General features: G+C 32.0%; 1 protein-coding gene across 1 annotated transcript; it reads left to right on the top strand.

Annotated features, from left to right (window-relative positions):
- Nucleotides 1–1,914: 1,914 nt before the first annotated feature.
- Nucleotides 1,915–21,224, top strand: LOC142329121 (COMM domain-containing protein 2). Its single transcript, XM_075373457.1, has 5 exons — nucleotides 1,915–2,102; nucleotides 8,212–8,289; nucleotides 15,920–16,002; nucleotides 17,795–17,968; nucleotides 20,800–21,224. The coding sequence occupies exons 1-5, from the start codon at nucleotides 2,036–2,038 to the stop codon at nucleotides 21,028–21,030; spliced, it is 633 nt and encodes a 210-aa protein (XP_075229572.1). The 5' UTR covers nucleotides 1,915–2,035; the 3' UTR covers nucleotides 21,031–21,224.
- The last annotated feature ends 60 nt before the right edge of the window (nucleotides 21,225–21,284 follow it).

Here is a 21,284-nt window from a genome sequence, read left to right as displayed (position 1 = left end):
GGTACCAGAACAGAAATTTTTAGTGTAATAAACAGGTCTATATCGTTCTGCCTTAATAACTCCCTAACTATTAGTTTCAGAGATGTAAATGTGGTGTCATTTTATAACTTACATGGTCAGCTTGCCAATACGACTTTGAGTTTTCGTCATTGGTAACTGGGTTGGTGGGTAGGGGACACAGCGCAGATCGGCCAAAATTGGCACTCTCACTCATTTCCATTCAGTGTAGCTCACAACTTAAGACATGATAACACTGTAATTCGTGTATGGTTTATTGAGAAAGATCGATTTAAGTAATAATAAGTGTATTTTGGACAATATTTTTGTGTAAAAATTTAAAGTAAACCTGTAAAAATATTCAGTATGTCAGCCTCAGCCCGCGCAAAAGCCAGCAAGAAATATAAATTACGCATGTCATTGGAAAGGGGAGATTATTGACCACGCACAAATACCTAATGTCCGATTCCGAGCGAGGGAGACTGTTTCGGTAGCGTCGCAAAGCTGGCACGGCGCGCTCAATGAACGACGCCGACGGCGCGAGCACCTCTACTGCTTCTGTACCCGAAATAATGGACATAACGAGTGAAGATAACACCCACGCAGGCGAAAGCTCGCAACATTTCTCTTCTTCAGACAAAATTCCCTGGCGAAAATTTAGCGGTATTTCATTTATGAAGTACCTGTAGCAAGTTGATAGATACCAAGAAAATTCCGACGCTGTCACGCTCAAATAAATTTTGATATTCCCCGAGGCCAGATGTCCTGCCACCACTTGACCCGACAGTGTTCGGTTGATTTTGCCGCGCTTACCGTTTATGAAAATTCGTCGTCTACGCTACAAAGATAATTATGGTATAGTCGGCCAGATGATCAACGTACCCGTCGATGTGAACAACATTGTACAGCAACTACCGAGGCGGATAGACGACGCCTTTGCCTTCAATGTCAGCATAACGAAGTACCTCATCCACAAATCTAATTATCTGAGCGGTTTCGTACTCAAGTCGGCGATGAAGGCGTGGCTGTGCTACTTGATAAACAAGCCGCTGTACTACATATAGATAGACGAGTCAGTTTGACAACGATGAAAATACGATGATGGCTCTACCATTTAATTCAACAGGTAAGTGCGTCGGTCCTTAGCTCGAAGGAACTTCATCCAAGGTCTATCTAAAATGATTTAAAACTATCAACTTTTAAATTACAAACCAAATCAAATGCTTGTGTTTTCAAATATATGTATTTACTAAAAATGGATGTATAAGTATGTTTATAATGCACAAACGGTGGCAGCTGTAAACAAAGAACGTTTAGAAGCCCTTTTTATAACAATGTAAAAGTTTGTTAATCATCTCCATACAAGAAAATCTCAAATCCATTAACAACCTTGATGTTCTACTCATTCACAAAAATACAACCACAACTTCAACCATATTGAAATATACATACGCACAAGATCAATATATTAAATGAACGGATATAATTAAAATAAAACATTTGCCGACGAAAATCGAAATATGTGTATACCTAGTTAACAAAAAACCCGCCACAGTTGCTCCACAAAGAGAACAGAAGCATGAATCACTGGAGATCGCAAGATCTACTAAAAGTTTTATAACCTGAGTTTTGAAAACTATTTAAAAAATTTAGTTCTGTTTTTTTTTGTGTCATTTCTTTCTGTTCTTCGGTTTTCAACTCGTGTTATCGTTATCCTATTCTTGTACACATTCTAACAACTCATCTGTTTCGCCCCTATTCTTTTTTAATTTATATGATATTAAGCCCTAAACTCATTTCTAAATTATTAATTGTATTTTCAAGATCAGTAAATACCACATGGTTTCTGAATTATTTTAGCATATTTTATAAAATATCAGCAACTAACATTTTTATTAGCTGCGACGTTTTTTTTCTCCGGTAAACGATATGAAAATAACGAGTCGCTTTCGAAGTTATGGTCACCATATAAACTTATCTGTTATTTTATAGCAATCTCTAAGTGCGAGGTTAAGGAATTGTGGATGAACGCTTGACGATGTTGTTTACGATACGAGACGATCATAAATCACATCTTTCAATACTGTTTGACAAACCTATTAATGGTAAGGAAATATTATGTTTTCTTGCCAGTAAATAATCTCTTGTGTTGTATTTTTCATACTTTGTGCATACTATAGGTGACGTGACAAATTACCTGTTATTACCGTAGGTTTTATGAATTTTTTTAAATTTTATCGTATCATTATAAATATATATAAAAAATGAAAGCATAGAGTTGGAAATTTGGCCGAACCCGTTGTACAATTATTAATAACACAATCGTCAATATGATGACGAATGTGTGGTTTTATAAAACTTGCAGTATTACAAACGACCATTTTTCTAAATGCATGTATTTGCTTACAGAAAATACTTTTAGAATTATTAATGTTATTCATCACGGAAACATTTTAATGTAAAACGCAAGTCGTTTTTAAAAGTATTTTCATGAAAGTTTTCTGTATATTTCAATTTTTCATTGTTAAGATTTTTAATAGTTTCAGGAAATTTAAAAATGTCTTTAATACTCCTTGATGTTTTAAAATTCTTTACTTTCTAATATTGCAAATCAGTGTATAGAATTTTGCATTGTCTCTAGTTTTTTCAAGTGGATATGTGTTGCACTGCCCCATACCTCACAGCCATAAGTGATTTTGAGTCTTACGTACTGTATTAACAGTTGCCTCATACTTTCTACGTCACCACCCTATGATTTCCTGTGTACCATTTTCATTAGATTAAGTCTGCCAAGTATATGTTCCAGCACAGTTTCCACATGTCTCTTCCAGAGGAGTTTTTCATCCATAGTTATACCTAAAATTCTTGGATTGCTATTACGTCTCATTTTTATATCGTCTAGCGTTAAAGAGTTGGACAGAAATTTTTTAACTTATATTTTCTTGTAAATACTGTATATTCTTGACTTTGAAGTTGATATCTTGAGTTGCCACCTGCCAGCCTATGAACAAACCCTGCCCATGGCATTATGCATTGCTTCCATTGTTACATGTTCATTTTTATGCTTAACCCATAATGTAATGTTATCTGCATAAACTGACAGATTGGTATCCAATGGTAAACTTGATTCCAGGTCATGCAACATTATGTTGAAAAGAGTCTGACTAAGCCCTGAACCCTGTGGTATGCCATTATTGATAATGCAGCTTTCAGGTGTGTACTGGTTTATTTTTACCTTAAAGGATCTATTATTCAGAAAGTGTAGGAACTGCAATATTTTGCCTTTTATGCCAATTTTTGCACACTGTAGTATTAAAGCAGTCATTGAGGCTGCGGTGAGCAGAAAGTTAGAGAAATGTTCCTGTAAGCATTTGTAGTTTCTCTATCTTTACCTGGTTTCAACAGTGGAACAATTAATCCTGTTTTCCATGTGTCTGGGTATTTTCCTGAGTACCAGATGTCATTAAAAAGGCCAATTAGTACGGCAAAAATTCCTCTGATATATGTTTAAACATATCATTGTGTATTAAATCCTCACCTGTGGCTGTACCCTTAAGTTGAGTGATAGCTTCCTGTACTTTTCTAATATGTATCGGGATATCACATTCATCACTATGTCTAAAGAGGTGGAATGACAGAAATTGTTCCTCTATTAAATGTTTTAGGCCTCGAGTTTTCTCGTATAGTGTTTAATAAAGCATACAGCAATCTTTATTTCCTCTTGACAAATTTCTCCTTTGTCATCCTTGATGTAGTGAGTTTTTTGTAGCTGGAGCCCTCCATCACTTTAAAATTCTTCATACTGTTGTGCTAAGAGTATTAACATTTGCTGATGAAATCCTTCCATGGAAGTTAGGTGTCCTTACCTTTTAGATGTTGGCTTACTTTCCTGGAAATTGCATTGGCTCTATTGTATTCAACTTTGTTTTCTAATGTATTATGTCTCTGCCATCTGCCCCTTGCCCTACTCCTTTCTCATCTAGTCATAGCGATTTCTTTGTTCCACCATACATTCATAGGCCGATGAATTCCTTGTTTGATTTCTGGTATATGTTTCTCGGCTACATTTATCAGAGTGTTTGTAATGCTTCTTTACCCTCAATTATTTTGTTACACTCTGAGAGGATCTTAGTTCAGCACTAAAGTTCTCCCAGTTAGCAAATTCCATTTTCCATTTGTTTGAAGCTAGTATATTATCCTTACTTGATCTTTTGCACTGGATGGTTATCATAACAGGGAAGTGGTCACTAGACATATCTTCCCCAACATGCCAATTTTTTATATACGAGCTTAAGTCAGCTGACATCAGTGTAAGATCTGTGGTGCTAAGTGAGCCTGTGCTAGCTGATTGGTATGTTGCTGTTTGCTCTTATTTAGGAGGATTAAATCATTTTCCAGTATCCATTCATGTACCGTAATTCCTCTTTGACGGGGTTTCTACGACTCCAGGCTATGTGATTAGCATTGAAATCACCCATTATAGTAAAACATTTGTCTGTTGGAATTAGTATGTTCAGTATTTCTTTTGTAATATGGGCTGCAGGGGGCAAGTAGATATTTGTTATAGTTAGTTTCAAATCTTTTCTAAGTTGGGCATTTGTACTCATATATTCCATTGCGTGATGTATACAACTGACACTATTTATGACCGGAATTGAGTTATGGATAAGAGCAGCCACTGCACCATCTCGTTTGTTCTCTCTTTCAAGATTGAAAAATGTGAATCCATGATACTTTGTCTGAAAGGCATTTATCCTTTGGAATGATTCCTGGATGGAAGCTATCTTTATATCAGTCTTGTATTTCCTGCTGAAGAATCATCGCTTTCTGTGTGAGACCTCTAGCATTCCACTGGAGGATGTTAATGGTTTGCTTGTCACTGCTGATCTTATTTTCATGGGTTTACTTCGTCCTTCTTCTACAGGGTTCTGACCATTCAGTTTTCACAGACACATGGTGTTCTTTCATATATTTCCTTTTTAGTTCTCTAGTTAAACGGACAGCTTCTATTCTTGTTGTACACCGTATTTCAATTCTTTTGAGATTACGCTTTTCTCTTTTGCGCATGATCATTGTCTTATCTATCATCAGTTTCTCCCTAATTTGTTGAACTGATTCGTCTTTAATATTCCAGAATATAGTCTCTAGTCTATTAGTATAGACATTTTTTTAAATTTACGTTTAGAAAGTCTTGAGAAAGGCTCCTTTTTGTAGCTAACTTTTTTTTATATGTTAACTTTGGTCACTGCATTGTACTTAATGGGCTGAAAGCTAAGTCAAAGTGTATGTTGGCGTTCAGTTCATACTTTACTAAGTGCTATCCAGAGGCATGAACGAGGATGCACCAACTCGCCCTTTCAGTTAAGAAGAAAGTATAAGAAAATAATGAAAGGAATCCAGTAGGAACTAAAAGGGATCCTTTTCTGAAGCCAGCAGGTCTGTTTAACAATCTGTTATTTTTAGTATTGACAATGACACCCCTAACACCACCTGTTGTTCGATGAGAAGGGGTGCTGGACTAGGGATACTGAACATAAGGGCATGAATGATGAAATTAGGTTTTTCAGTGGTTAAGGAATGAGGCAAGTACTGGTTCTGCAAGCCAGTAAATATAAATACTGTCAGGACAGGACCAGTGGGAACAGTGAGTAGTTCTGTGAGGCCAGGTTTGGCATAGTCGTGATAACAATGAGTAGTTCGGAAAGCCATGTTCGATATGATTATGTGGCGGTGTTGTCGGTAAACATTTGGTAACAATAGCAAGTGAAGAGTAAGTCACAAGCATTCCAGTGTGGACAGTGGTTGAATGCAGGAAGTTGTTCAGTGAGTCACTGGTAAACAGTGGTTAAAGTGACAGTGTTATATTCACTCATAAAGTTTATTATAGTTCCATTATAAACAGACAAAGTAATACTATTTGCAGAGAATTGAATTGTATGGAATTTAGACTTTTCTTATTTTATCTTGTGTTAATGCAATAATAGATATTAATATTAATGTTTATTATCATTTTTTTTTCAGAAAATTGGGCTATAATCTGATTTTTATAATTTTACTGTCTTTAAACAAATCTTGTCCTTATTTGAATTACTATTTTGTATGTCATTTATTTATTATTATTGTTGTTTTGTTATTACTATTATCATTATTGTTGTACTTTTATTGAATCGATGGTGCCTTTATCTGCGCCACACCTGTTTTCTTCAAGTTGGTAGCTTTTTCAATTGAATTTCTTTATTCATTATTACTTAAGTGCTACTGAATTTTAACTTAAAGACAAAAATTTACTTCCTGACTGCTACATGGTGGCTTCCAGGAGACCTGGTGCCCTTGGATCAAGTATTTTCTGCAAAGGGTTCTTGTCCCTTATCATGCGACACCACATGAATTCCATGAATTACAAATCCACGTGGTACCTGGCAGTTCCCCTGTGCTATTTATTCTGCTATCTCAGCGACCCGCACAAGCATTCAAGGTTGAGCATGAGCACAGTCGTTAAGATCAATGAATTGGTACTGATGATTCACAATATAATGGTGGAATCCAACAATTTCTGTGCATTCCTTTGTTAAACACCAGGAATCTGAGAACATTATACTCCTTTCATTAACGTTGTTTTTGATAGCATTCAGAAACTTTTACAACAAAACCTAAGCAGTTTCCAAAAAAAATCCCATCGAAAACCTATTGTGAGTAGAAGCGCACATTTTTTTGCCTTGAGAATGTGTTTCGTCAATTTTGATGAACATACAATTTTTCCCAATTTTACCTTGCCTGTGCTGTTCAGTGTAGTTTACACACACTTCTCTAATGAAATTATTCTAGCCGACTTGTACAAACAGATGAAGTTCGTATAATTAAATTCATAAGTTGATGTTATTATCAATTCTTTATTATATTTAAATATACTTTTGTATCTATAAACTGAATGTTTAATATACTTGAAGAATTAAATGAATTATTTATATATTATTAAATGTTTATTATAATTGAATTATGAACTAGAACTGTTACTGAAAAGAATAATGCAATTGCCATTTGTAGGCGACTGGCTGTAACTGGAACTGAACAAGAGTGACAACTGAAAAATGAGTAATGAATGACCACAAAAATGATGATGGACTTGCTTAAATAATGTTGCTGGAGCCGCTGCTTTGTCAGGAGCCGAGTGTATCCAAAAGGAGCCGTGTGAACTATTAGGAGCCAAGTGATGTGATTCAAGTGCATCTGAAAGGAACCGAATGATGTAAGCATTCAGCAGCTGAATGCATACGAAGGGAGCTGAGTGTACTGTGAATATACGAATGAATCTGATCGAAGCTATTTAAATTTAAAAATCCTATTAAATACATTAAAGCTTCAACATTTAAACAGTAATAACAAAATATAAATATGTAGAGTACCTAAAAATTAAAGAAACCTAAGTCCAAACAGACTGCTATATTCAGAACCTTACTCCATTCATGCTGATGCTAAGAAACACTTGATAGTTCAAACTGCCAAATATATAGTAGCAAAAGTTCCTTTGTTGCTACGTCATACAACCATCATTTTCATAAAAGACATGTAGTGTACCTGTTGCGACATATACTTGTTCCCCATAGAATGCCATGCAGTTCTGGAACTCTATGGCATTGTATTTGTTAGTCGGCAAATTACAAACATTCATTTTAATGTCAGTAGCAAAATGCACAGAACAGACTAGAAAACCGGCTGCAATACATTAGATACTGTGAGATATGACGATGATACTATACTATTAGATACTAGTTGGCCTATTTCCCATTCTTTGTTAAATTGAAACTGTTGAAACCATTTTATAATCTTCGCATTACTCATTACATCCTCACTGTAACTTCTTTAATCTATGAATCTCTGGTTTCATGTTGTGTACATTTAAGAAAAGAATAACTGTATTCATACTAAGCATCCTTAAGTTGTCTTACACATTTAAAATGTACAAATAAAATTGCTTCTTTAATAACAGCATTTGTAGCAAGTTAAATATTACGGAACTCAGCATGTATGTGTTCAGAAATGATTGAAGCATCCTATTGGTTGCATTGGTAAATTTAATTTAATTTCTGTTTGTGTCTGATATTGTAAGGTTTAAATAAGTTTAATTAATGCGGTTAAGTTACCATTTAATAAATATTTATTATATTTAATAGAATTTTTGACAAATTTCACTTAATTGTAATTTTTTTATTTTAGTGTTGCAGGATTTCTGTAGATTAACTTCAGAATATTTAGCAAAAGGTTCTAATCCAAAACTTTATGTTGCAGCAGCTCGTAAGTAAATTCAGAATTCATATATATATTTTTATTATTTTCAATTTAAAAAAGTCATTTAAATAAAATGGTGCTAAACTATAATAATTAAATTATATTGTGTAGTCATTTATATTGCAGTAAAAGTGAGGTTGTTCAGAATTAAAGTTAAAAAAAGAAAGAAAGATAGAAAGAACTTAGAGATTATAAAAAATTAAAAGAGAATTCAAAATTAAAGTTCTTACTAATTTTTCCTTTCTTTCTATTCATTATTGATTAGACACAGAAGCTATAATTTATTTTTATATTACTGTATTTAATTAATTATTATATTTATTTCTGTTATAATGCATTGAGTTAGGGGTGTAAATGGTTAGGATTTATTTACAAAACTGGGCAACCAAGTGACAGTCAAGTCAGCTGAATTGATGTGATACTCAGGCTGTTCCAGAGCATATTCCCAACTTCAGGTACTGATTCAGGACACCAAAATGAGCAAAAACATTCATATCGACGTAAGCTGTATTTTGCTTTGTTTTCCTTCAGAAACCAATAATTTTTTTCCTGTTTTTATAACCTCCATTAAATTTAATAAAAAATATTAATAATAGTAAATTAATAAAAATTATCAACTTGTTGCATTACAGTGTGCAAGCGTACTGCAATAATAAGGTTAATTGTCTGCAATAACTTGATTGCTTGTCAACAGAGTTTTACAGAGGTGTCATTTTGTTCAAAATAAAATGTTTAATAAATTTTGTAATAAGTAAAAATTTGATCAAATGTATTGAAGATTAAAAAATTAAGATGGCTGCCATTTTGAAATTTTTGAAGGTGACATTTTCATAATTTTTTATTTGTACAACAAGACACTAGTTTTAGATTTGCCAAATTTAATTAAAGTAGGTTTGCCCTTTCCTGAGAAATAATTTGTTTGTTGAAAATCACAAAATGGTGTCCAGAAGGAAAACAAAGCAAAATAGGACTTATGTCAATATGAACTTTTTTTGCTCATTTTGATGTCCTGAATCAGTAACTGAAGTTCCAGGAATACATCCTGGAATATTCCGTATATGTATGTAAAGCTCTTATGATTTCAGGCATAGCTGTGCTTTATGTTTGTGCACTGCACAAGGGTGCCTTAAAGTGAAGGGTATCATTTTTATTCATATTGCAAAATAGAAATTCATTCTTAATTTTGAACTTCTTTTTTTGATAATTCAAAGTTTCTTGCAGACAGTTTTAAAAATTACAAAATATGATGTATAATATTACAATAAGATAATTATTAAATTTATTTTTTCCAGCTTTACAATAAATATGTCTTAAACAATATACTAATCCTTTTGACCTGGAATAGACTTACAAACAAAATTTCCATTTGATTTGTAGGTATCTTATATTATGTGTGTAAATGATTTGTGTAAACCCATCTTGAAAATTATTTGTAATCACCCTGCTATCATGCTTTTCCAAATCTATTCGTTGGCGTATATTATGAAAGTAGTCAAGAATTAAAAAAAATTAGTTTAGCAGTTATTTCACATCACACACTGTTAAAATAAAATAATCAATCAAAGAATTCACCAAACTCTTTCTGAAATCGCAGATCGTATGAAAGATATTGATCTCAGAGTTCAAGTAGACAATTTGATCCATTGTGATTTTCTTTTGTCGATTATTAATGTTTGGTGTGAAATTTTAAACCTTGTAAATATCATCAAAATCATGCAAAATCTGAAATCGGAAAATTTATAGAAAATCTTATACATGTTTACATTCTGGAGAGATCAGTGTTTTGAACAATAACAGTGTTTTGATTTTATTAAACAATATTAATAAAATCCCTTTCGGCACGCCGGAACTTAGAGGTAGATTTCACCAGTGCTAAGTAGGGGATAAAAAAGATCTCTACCTTAAAATAAAAAAAAACTTCAAATTTACTCAATACAACAACGGTTGCATGTGAAAAAAAGTTTTACATGTTTATCATACGACAAGCCCATCTCACAATTCCAACAAAATCTCTCTTGCCATAAGGGTTGGTCATATCATAACTTGTTTTAGACAAATTTTTAGGTAATATTTAGAGGACTAACCATCACTTTAAACCGATGCGATACTGTGCCTATTAAGGGAGGTATGATTTTTTTTGTCTTAGAAACCTCATTTTTCCACCCCCTGGGCCAGTGGTTGGTGATAACAAAAAACTCTACTTACATAAATTGTAGGCTCTTATCCAAACAAATAGTAGGAACTTCAAACGAATTCGATATTTTACTTAATGAGAAAGTTATAACGATATTTTGTTTTTTCAAAAAAGCCCCCCTATTTTGTCCGTTAACGAACTCGACCGAGATTTTCTGACGAGTTATTTTTAAGGAACAATTTGAAAGTGATTGGTGCAAAATTACGGCAGTTATCGTGTCCACAAGAAAGTGAAAAAAAAAATATATATATATATATAAACGTTTGAACTGACAGTGGTTTTGGGGTTTGGGGGATGTGAAAGGCAAAGATATGTGGAAATTTTCCGGAAGTCGAATCATGGTACCCATTATAATAGCTTAGGTAGCTTTCTTATGAAACGTGCCTAAAACATTAGATTTCCCAAAAAAATAATGAAATAAACTATTTTGTAATTTGGAGGGGTTTTACCCATTAACAATCCCTTAAAATTGGGTAATTCATTCGATTTGAAAAATAGATATTTTACATAAAAATAAGAACAATAATTTAATTTTCATTATTAAAGATTTTTTACTGATTTTAAATAAAAGTCCATTTAAAACCAGACCTCGTTTATATTAGACTAAACATCGAACCTTTAATTATTAAATATCACGTCATTATATTCAAGTCATTTAAATATTAAATGATGTTTTGGTATTAAAGAGTAAGTTGCCCTATCCTATTCGTATTATATTATAATATTAAACTAGTTTCTCATATTATAAGCGTGTCATTACAAGTGCATTCGTATTTTTTTTATAAATGTTGTTTTTATAAGATAGGCATTTTTAATATTATTACGTTCTATTACATGAAAGGTTTATCTCTTTAGTTTTTATATAGCAAATGTAATAATATTTTTTATTACTTTAGACCGTAACACTTGTTTATAATTCTATTTTGTAATATGTCGACATTAGATTATAAATAACAAAAAAAAAAAAAAATATATATATATATATAAATAACCTTTTACTTTAGGGTTATTATCTTTTTTTCTGTTTTGCCTCCGGAACTACTATTACTTAGGAGGATGGATGTAAATGAAGTGTAGTCTTGTACAGTCTCAGGTCGACCATTCCTGAGATGTCTGGTTAATTGAATCCCACACACCAAAGAACCCTGGTATCCACTATCAAGTATTCAAAACCTTAAAAAAGTTATTTTTGCCTTTGCTAGTTTTTGAACCCTAGAATTCACGACTTCGAAATCAGCTGATTTGCGATGACGAGTTAACCATTACACCAACCCGGTGAGTTCCCAATTAAGCCTATTACTCTTCAAGATCTGCGAAATCGAATTGTTACAGCAGTGAATTCAATAACCAGGGATTAGTTATCAATAAAAATAATTTGGGACCAATTAAAATAATTAACTGTTATTTACTAATCTCGATTTTTACTTCCTTGTATGAAGTAAAGAAAGAATTATGATCGCGAAAAATTTCAGATTTCAACGGATATTTCCATTTGGCCTTTCCTGAATCCATTTTGTGTATTTTCGGCGTGACGTCTGTACGTACGTATGTGCGTATGAATCTCGCATAACAAAAAACGATTAGGCTTAGAATGATGAAATTTTGTATTTAGGACTGTTGTAACATCTAATTGTGTACCTCCCCTTTTGATTGCAATCGACGACCAAAAAAGCCCAAACTCCAAAACATGAATTTTGGAATTTTTCGTAACTGCAGTAATAAGCCCTCATTGAGAGCTTTTCAACAATAATATCTAAGTGGTACTTATTTTCTTTGGTTCAAAGAGTTAAAGCCAAATAAAATTGTAATTAATGAAATATTTTCTCTTACAAGGGGAAGGTACATCGGTTCGATTCAGACTTCATTACCTTCTTTTTTTTTTAAATGAAAAGTACATAAAATTTTATTTCACTAATAACTTCTTTTGTTTAATTTTTTTATTTATTGTTATTTTGAATTATTATTTGTTGTAAAAAACAGAATCTTTTAATGTATTCAATACGTTACTCAACTTCTGGATCAATCTTTTAACGGGTTGATCCCGCTTTTCTAAAGTGCGTTAAAAATGAGCTAGGACGCACCGTTTTCGAGTTATACCCTTTTTTAAAATTTGACAAACTTTTTTAATATGTTGAATAATTTACCCGTATACTGGATCAATCTTCTTTAATATATTTGAATTAGTTACGCAGGTTCTGGATCAATTTATTGAAATCGATTATCCCGCTTTCGCTGAAAGTAATGATGTTCGATTTTTAAAAATTAATTTAAAAGTGATTAAAACTGTTAACTGGGCACATTTTCATTTTATTTCAGCATCAATTTCAAAATATGTTATAAAAAGGGCGTATCTCGAGAACGGCTGGACTTGGGCGGATGAAATTAGTGCCAATTTCTGCTAAAAATTGGAAAGTTCCGTTAGGTTAAGCCTTTCAAAATCGCGTTAAAAATGGGCTAGGACGCACCGTTTTTGAGTTACGCCCTTTTTTAAAATTAAAAAAAATTTGGATTTAAAATTGGCGGGTGATTGGAAAGTGGCGCTCGATCTGGTGAAAAAATAAACTGAGGTTGTCGACTAATCAGCGCTCGTGAAAAGAAACCTGAGGTTCTGGATCAATTTATTGAAAACAATGATTGATCTATTATTGAAAAAAACAGTCTCGTTTTGGTATGCTTTTTGCAGTAGATAGACGCTTGGATGGTGAGAATTTAACTGGAAAGTGGTAGTGCTCTCCGTGAGAAAAAACTTCGGGTTCTGCGTCAATGGCTCGTGCTCAGGACTGGTCGGCCTGACGCAGAACCCGAGGTTTTCATACTACTATAGTCCTCCCATACAAATGCTGATAAAAAATAAACCAGTGACAATACACATTCAACCTTGCGTGTCGCAGCTATTACATTTCAATTTCACCGCCCTCAAGGATTAATTCAGTAACTAACCAATCAGAATACCGTATTTTACTCAGAATAAAGTCAGAATACCGTCTGACTTTACTCCCCGATAAGGGAGTAAAGTCAGACCAATCACAATCCTTGTTTTTTAATCAATCATAAGGTGAGAATAAAACTTATCAATTGGAACACAACAGATTTTGACCGATAAGATAGGTGCTGTCCATGATTGTTGTTAACACTATACCATGTATCATTAAGAAATTCGACAGTTTATCTGACCAGACCATCAAACAACCATCAATAATTCCTTTTGACCAAACAAAAGATAGATTGTTATCAACATTATCTTATCCGAATATCATAAAATATATATTTGTTGAAATATATAAATGAATTACAAATTCATTTATTATTCAGTATTTATACAAATAAGGGAAATTGCCCTTTTCGTTATCTTCAACTTCTCATTCACGTTTTCTACGAACATTCTGGCAAATTTTTTCTCTTCTTAACTCTACATCTTGACCTCTAATATATCATATTGCAGTATAGGGAAAATTAAGGTTGGTGGAATAATTGCTCACAATTACCGAGAAATTAATTTACATATTTATAATTCATTTTACCTGTTTGTTTTACCAGTCGAGAAAAAGTAAAGGAGTCAATCCATTTGAAGTGTCCCAAAACACAAGCTTGACCAATTCAAAAAAGATTGAAACTTACCCACTTGTTTCCTACATGTTTCAGGAACTCAAAACTATTTTTTTTAAATTTTTTATTTTTGCAGTTTACCTGTGGTGGCCATTTTTGTTACGGTGGTCACACATATTTTATTGATTGTAAGGGTTTACGCAAAAAATCAGGTGCCTAGAGGACATCGTTGCAAACTCATTACATACTGCCATCCACCCGTTGGCATGATAGTTTCCACCTTGGGTTACGGTTGCATTTCGTAAGGTGTCACAACACCACCTGAGTGTAAGAAGTAGTGTAGAATGTTGATGTGTAAGGGTATATGCTATAATTTGTGTAGTGTATGTGTTTGGTTGATGGAGAGCCATGACATCCTCACAGGGGTGCCTTGAAGTATTACACAATTTTCATAAATTTATTTTCATTTTCAGTGCAGTATCTTAGAACGCAACATCATTGTTTAGCAAAGCTAGCGCAAACCACTTGGTTACTGTTTATGTAAACCTTTGTAAATAGTTACTATGAGGTGGGCAGGAAATCCCTTTATACTAAAAAATCCAGCATAATCAAGCTCTGTTGCTGCCAATTCCCACTGCTGATATTACTCACTGCTGCTGGAAAAGGTGGAGAGGATACGCCATTGTGGGGATCATCTGGTGAGTTCATTTATGATGGGATAACCTTAATTGTAGTGAAATGTGAAACAATGGTGGATACAAGTGAGTCCTCTGTTGAAGAGTGTTTATTAGCTTGTATGTAGGTCCACAAATGTTCACACAATGGTAAAACATTGGAGAACATTATGAATGACTTCTTTGTGCGTTTTGAGAAATCGTCACCATCATGGCGAACATTACCGACATGGGAAAAGAAGTATTTTTGTAACTGGAAGTGTTTTTGATGCACCACGCAGAGGGAGGCTTAGCACTTGAGCTGAGATGTGGGCTTCTGTGGAGACATCAATTCAACGATCACTGATGAAATCAACGCGCAAACATTCTGCATAGTTAGGGATTTCAATGTCAACAATGTGAGACCGTATGTGGAAGGACTTGAAAGTTTAATGTTTTTGACCAGTCACAGTAAATAAGTTAGGTAACAGTGACCTTGATCAACATGTTTATGCATGTCTGTTATTGCTTGCATTTTCTGAGAGCACATGATAAAAAGAAAGTCATGTTCTCAGATGAGTGTGCAATTTATTGAAGCACTCATAATAAAAAGTTTTCTATTGGGCGAAAGGCAATCCCCACTTTTTTGAGTAAATCAACACCATCCTCTTCATGTTATGATTTGGGCTTGGATGGCAGCTGAACATCTCCTTGGTCCTTATTTTTTTGATGTCAAGTTAATCAGCACAGTTATCTGAGATTGATTGATAAGTGTTTGCTTCCATAATTAATAATTTACACATTAATAATTTTTCTTGATTTCTCCTCACCAAAAAAAAAATCATGGTGAGTAAAGTTTTATTATCTTTTAAATGAAGTATTTCAATTAATAATTATCATTTTACATACTGACATCTTATGTCATTTATAATATAAAATATCCAAATATAAAATGAAAATTATTATTCCAAATACCTCATTTAAAATATAATAAAACCTCACAATGATATTTTTTTTTTTGGGAGAAAGAAATTAAAAGAACATCAAATTATTAAAATCCAGATTTATATACATATATTTATATTTTCATTAAAGTACTACTGTAAATATATTGATAAAAAAAAGAAAAAGATTAATGAGGGAAAGTAAAGGGAAATTTTGCCTTACTTTTTTGGTTTGCTTGTGTGGTGTAATTTCAATGAGTGTATATATAATTAAATGCGTTCTTTGTTTTGTTTCTTAGAAAAGCTTGAAGTTGAACCACAGAATATACTAGATGCTGTTGAAGCGATTGTTTATATTTTATTGGAATCATCCAAATTGAAGGTAAACTTAACAAATTAAATTAGTTTTTAATTTCATTTTATGTTACACATATTTATATTAAGATGATATATCTGATAAATAGAGTCTTATGTGCTTTTTTTACCTCATTACAAAATCCTTATTATGGTTAATATTTAAAATTTTTATTAATCTCCTTTCTGTTACTCTCCTCAAAAACAATTTTTTTAAATGAATTTTTTATTAGCACTGTAAAAATAATTTTGATTAGAATCATGAACGGTATTTTTGCAGAATTTGAATGCTGAAATAACTTTTATACCTCATTTCTAAGCTTATAGTAGTTTTTATATATCAATCATCTAGAAAGATTGTTTAATTCTTGCATCTTACCTTCCTGTTTGGATTACCAAATTAATTTACTTTAATTTTTCATATTTAACTTGTAAAGCTACATCTAAAGTACAAAGTTATTTCTGCTTTGTCAAAATTCTCAATTTTTTCTGGATTTTTTTTTTAATTTTACTAATTTCAAGATTTTCTTTTTCTTTTTGATCCTGCATTGATGTCTCCATTGTTTTTAAGCACTGCTGATTACAGATTTCATAATGCTAAGCAAAATATTTATTAATTGTTTAGCTCCTGTATTAACAACATCAAAAACAATTGAACTTGCATTTTACTAAAGTGTGTTTTTTTTTTTTATTAATGTAAGTTTTCTTAGGAATCCATGCCTGTATACGTACTGAAATACTCATATTTTTTTATTAAAGATTTTATTTAAAATTATACGTCTAATAAATTATATAAGAAAAAGTTTTGTATTGTTATCTGTAGTACTAGATTTTTATTAAGATTCATTTTATTTTATATGAAAACAATTCAGTAAAATAACCATAAAAATATGTATTAAAAAATTGTGTATAATTTAGTGAAACATTTTTGTCAGATGTCTAGCACGACCAATAGACATTGACAGTTGGTACAGATCAGTACAAATTTTTAAATACAAATTAATCATAAAATTTATTAATATGTGAAGTAATAGTAAAGTCAATATATGAAGTTACTAAACAAAATAAGTACGTACCTCACAAAAAAATTTTAGATGACAATAGAAATTATGTGAGCTCGTATTATCTGTAAGCATTAGATAATGGTGCAGAAAATTAAGGATTTTTTCTTTTATTACTTTATTTAACAACATTATTTAAAAACTGATCAGGAGAATAATACTGGTTCCATAAAAGAAAATTTTTGTATATTATTTAAATGAATTGGTAAAATACTAAAAATGAAAATAGAAGTATAAAGCCTTTTCCCACATGCAAATAATTGTTCTATGTTGAATAAAAATGTTCCATTGTTGGATTTGATAAAGGTGGTTATTATTTACTATAAATAGATATTTTTTTTCCAGAAAAAGTTACATATTAATGAACGTGTAAATAAGCCATAATCTTTTATTTTTTGGTTTACTTATTTATTGGTGTTCTTATATGTGTGTCAACTAATGGTCTGACAGCTTTTTTTTGTATCTTGAAAACTCATTCTGAATTAATAACACAAAATGATATTATCCTTGATGAAGATTCTCATCTTGGATGGGAACATTCCCATCTTTGATGATGGGGATATACATTAGTTTAGAAATGAAATATGAGGATAAGGATGGATAAAAACATAGAAATATAAAATTTAACAATTTTTATCATTAAGTGAAACATTTAAGTGTAGCTTTTTGTTAATAAATAATCTATTTTCTGATTATTCCTCTTCATAAGTAATCTTTAGATTGTTAGTGTAAATTATACTTTTGCAACACTGTTTTCAGTTAAATGAATTGGACTTCAGAGATTCTATTGTAACAGCCGGTTTTACAGATGAACAGCAAGCAGTGCTTTATGCGTTGTATGATAGTAAACGCAAACAGTTAAATGAAATGATAGTATCACAAACATTCAATATTTTACACTTCAAAGATTTAGAATGGAGATTTGAAACACAGGCATGTAAAAATTAATTAATTAATTCTATGTAGTTCTTTATTTAGAATAATTGAAAGTTAATTTTATTCGTACGTTATATTTTATTTTCATCTGCACTAGAATATGAAAATCTGAGCAAGTCTTCAAGGCCATCGCATGAAAAAATTCATGTTTATTAAAAATGTTTTTGCTCAGGTTCATAGAACTGGAAGGCTTGGTTTTATACTCTGCATAATGAAAAACAAATATATTCTTATTAAAATAACAAATAGCTCCGATTAAATTATATGCGCTTTTTGATGACTAATACCAAAATTTAGATGTCTTGCTTCTCTTCTAGAACCCTTAATACATCCACTTTTAATTGTTATTTCAGTGTACAGTATACAATGTTTTGAGTTATCCAAAAACACAACTTCATTGTAAAGCATTAGTACAAAACTGCTGTTTGAGGCATCGCATACTGAATTCTTGGTCTGCCGAGTCAAGTTTTATAATTTATATAATTTTGTGTCCATGAAAAACCATCAGAATCATAAAACAATTATAAAAATAAAGGCTGTATAAACTGAGTGATTTGACTTTAGAGATATTGTAAGATAATGCTGTTGCATATCCATGATTTTGTTTAATACATATGTTGAAGATATAATCAAAAATGCTCTAAAAGAGAACAAATGTGTATAGAGTGCAAGATGAAGGAAGGAAGTAAGGTTTGTAAAGATGATGGTGTTTTTAAAGATGATGAGATGAGTGAAAAACGAAGTAGTAATGAGAATAGAAGCCTTAGAAAAGTGGAAAAAAGAGGAAAGCTAATCGGCCAGGATATTTCATGAGAGGGGAAACATTGACTAAAACAGAACTAGAAGGTAAAAAAGATATATATAAAAGAGGCTAAAAAAGAATAAACGTGTAAAGGGGATGGGAGCTATATGAGGAATAGAGAATGAGTCACAGTCGCTGATGCCCGCATCAGGACAAATGACACTACATGATGACCTTAAAAAGTTCTATTTTTTGTTTTGAACTATTAATAACTCAACAAAATGGAGTTGTATTTATAAAATAATTCAAGTTGATCACTAAAAAAAAAAATTATTGTATAAGTTTATTTTTCAAAGTCATAATAGATGACTCTCCAGAACTTTTACCTTGATGAGTTATTTTGTATCTTAGTCATGAATCGAACCATTTTTAATTGAAATGTACAAACTGATAGAATTCACCGTAGATTAAAAGTCCAGCAAATAATATAATTAAAAACTAGAATATATGGTTATATCTGGAATATTAACTGTGCTATAATGAACTGACTGTTGCAAATATGTTATTAAAGGTTTTTAGATAGTAAGGTTTTATTAACAAAATAAACAGTGAGATGGTTAAATCATTACTAGATTGCTACATTTGAAAATTTGTAGTATGTTTGTATTTGTTGTAATATCTCATATGGTATTATAACATAAGTGCTCTTATCCAGTTTTTATCTTTACATATGATCGTAACCTCTAAAATAAAATTAATTTTGTTCTTTCATTTCAAAGGGCATTAGGAAAGTTTTGCAATATGATGCAATATATCATCACATATTACAAGTTAGAATTTGTTTAGACTGGTTCCAACCTACACTGTAGCCGCTCTAGTCACTGTCTCAGTATCATTTCCTTTATAGCTTTGTTAGTGAAAAGAGGTAGTAATGTTGTTATGGTAGAAAACTGAATACCGGGCAAGTTTGGACATCCATTAAGTGTTGATCATTGTTTAGAGGAAATGACTTCTGTGCTTGAATTGTCCTCATCATACAGCAATATTTAGGTGGTATTGAAAGAGGAAATTTTGGCCTTGGAAGTTGCTCTAAGGTCAGGTCGACCATCTCTGTACCCATCCCTGCAGTTCAAAAAATTTATTAATTCACCAGCATTGTGCAATTCTATGAGATCACCTTCAAGGTAGAAAGCTTTATACCTTTTGAGTGCCATACAATTAGACTGACATCAGATGGCATGTCATGTTTCATGGTACTGTGAAATGCTGAAAAAGCTCCCTGAGTGAACATAATTGTGACAGGTGAAAAAACTTGGCTCTACTATTATGACATCCCGACCAAGGTTCAGAGAAAAGTGTGGCTGTTTGAAAATCCAGATCAGTAAAGAAGAGAATGGTAGCCATACTTTTTAGTGCGAGAGGAGTTTTAGAGAAAGTCGTATATTGTGGAATACCAGCCTAAAGTTGTCAAAGTTCTACAGAAAATGTATTCAAACTCAAGGATAGACACATGGTTTCTTCACCATGATAAACTCCAGCACATTGCTCCAAAGTTTGCTGAGTGTTTGGCCAGTGTTTTGGAATAAAACTGTTAGAGCATCCTTCCTACAGCCCTAACCTCACTCCATGTAATTTTGCACTGTTCCCCCAGGTGAAGAACAGACTGAAAGGGAAGCATTTTACCAGTGATGATGACCTCCTTGGCTTGGGATGAGTGTCCCCAGATCTCTGTCGAAACATGGCAGGATTTCTTTGAAGACTGGTTTCAAAGGATAGAGAAGTGGGATATGGTGGGAAATTACTTTGAAAAATTTAAAAGAATAAAAGTTGTATTGCAGAACTTTCCTGGTGCGCTTTATACTATATATATCAGTATGCTAAAATAAAGTAAAAATTATCTCGTTATTTTTACTTTGCTTTTTCAAAATTTTTTGAATTGAACTGAACGTTTGATATACTGATACTGTTTATTTTTAAGTAAAAATTAGGTATGAAGATTTTTTTGTTGCAAAATATTATTTTGTGCTTTTTATATTTTAATACACTTTTTTCCTTCTTGATTAAAATCTCTTTCCTCTTATTTTAGGTTGCATCACGTTCCCTAGTTAATCAGTTGATACCTCAGATTACAATGAAATTATCTTTAACTGATGATAAAAATGATGAAAATATATTATTACAATGTGATCCAAACAATCTATTACATATGACAGAAGTACTAGAAACTGCTCTACAAGAAGTGAATAGTCAAGATATACGCAGAATTCAAAGGAAATTAACTTTAAAAACAAATTTAGAAAAGAATAATGATGAATAATCTCAATTTATATTGCATTTTATTACATAATATATAAAAAAAAGTAAGAAGCATTGCTTAAGTACACTTATTCACAATTTTACCCATTTACAATTTTATACACAGAAGCGTGACTTGGAGTTTCTGATCGACATTTTAGTGACATTACCACCTGTAAAGCAAAATTACCTCAGTTTTCCCTAATTGCAAATCATTCCATAATTTCCATTAAAAAAAACCTATTTAATTTAATATTTATTAGTAGTTGGTGAGTA

Source organism: Lycorma delicatula, chromosome 8, assembly GCF_047948215.1.
Source record: "Lycorma delicatula isolate Av1 chromosome 8, ASM4794821v1, whole genome shotgun sequence".
Lineage (NCBI taxonomy): Eukaryota > Metazoa > Arthropoda > Insecta > Hemiptera > Fulgoridae > Lycorma > Lycorma delicatula.
Note: the sequence above shows the minus strand (reverse complement) of the source record. Positions and strands in the feature narration are given on the sequence as shown.

Coding starts and splice junctions, on each gene's coding strand:
- LOC142329121 (XM_075373457.1), top strand. CDS start 2,036: ATGTTGTTTACGATACGAGACGATCATAAATCACATCTTTCAATACTG. Junction 2,103..8,211: donor GTTTGACAAACCTATTAATG/GTAAGGAAATAT, acceptor TTTTTATTTTAG/TGTTGCAGGATTTCTGTAGA. Junction 8,290..15,919: donor ACTTTATGTTGCAGCAGCTC/GTAAGTAAATTC, acceptor TTTGTTTCTTAG/AAAAGCTTGAAGTTGAACCA.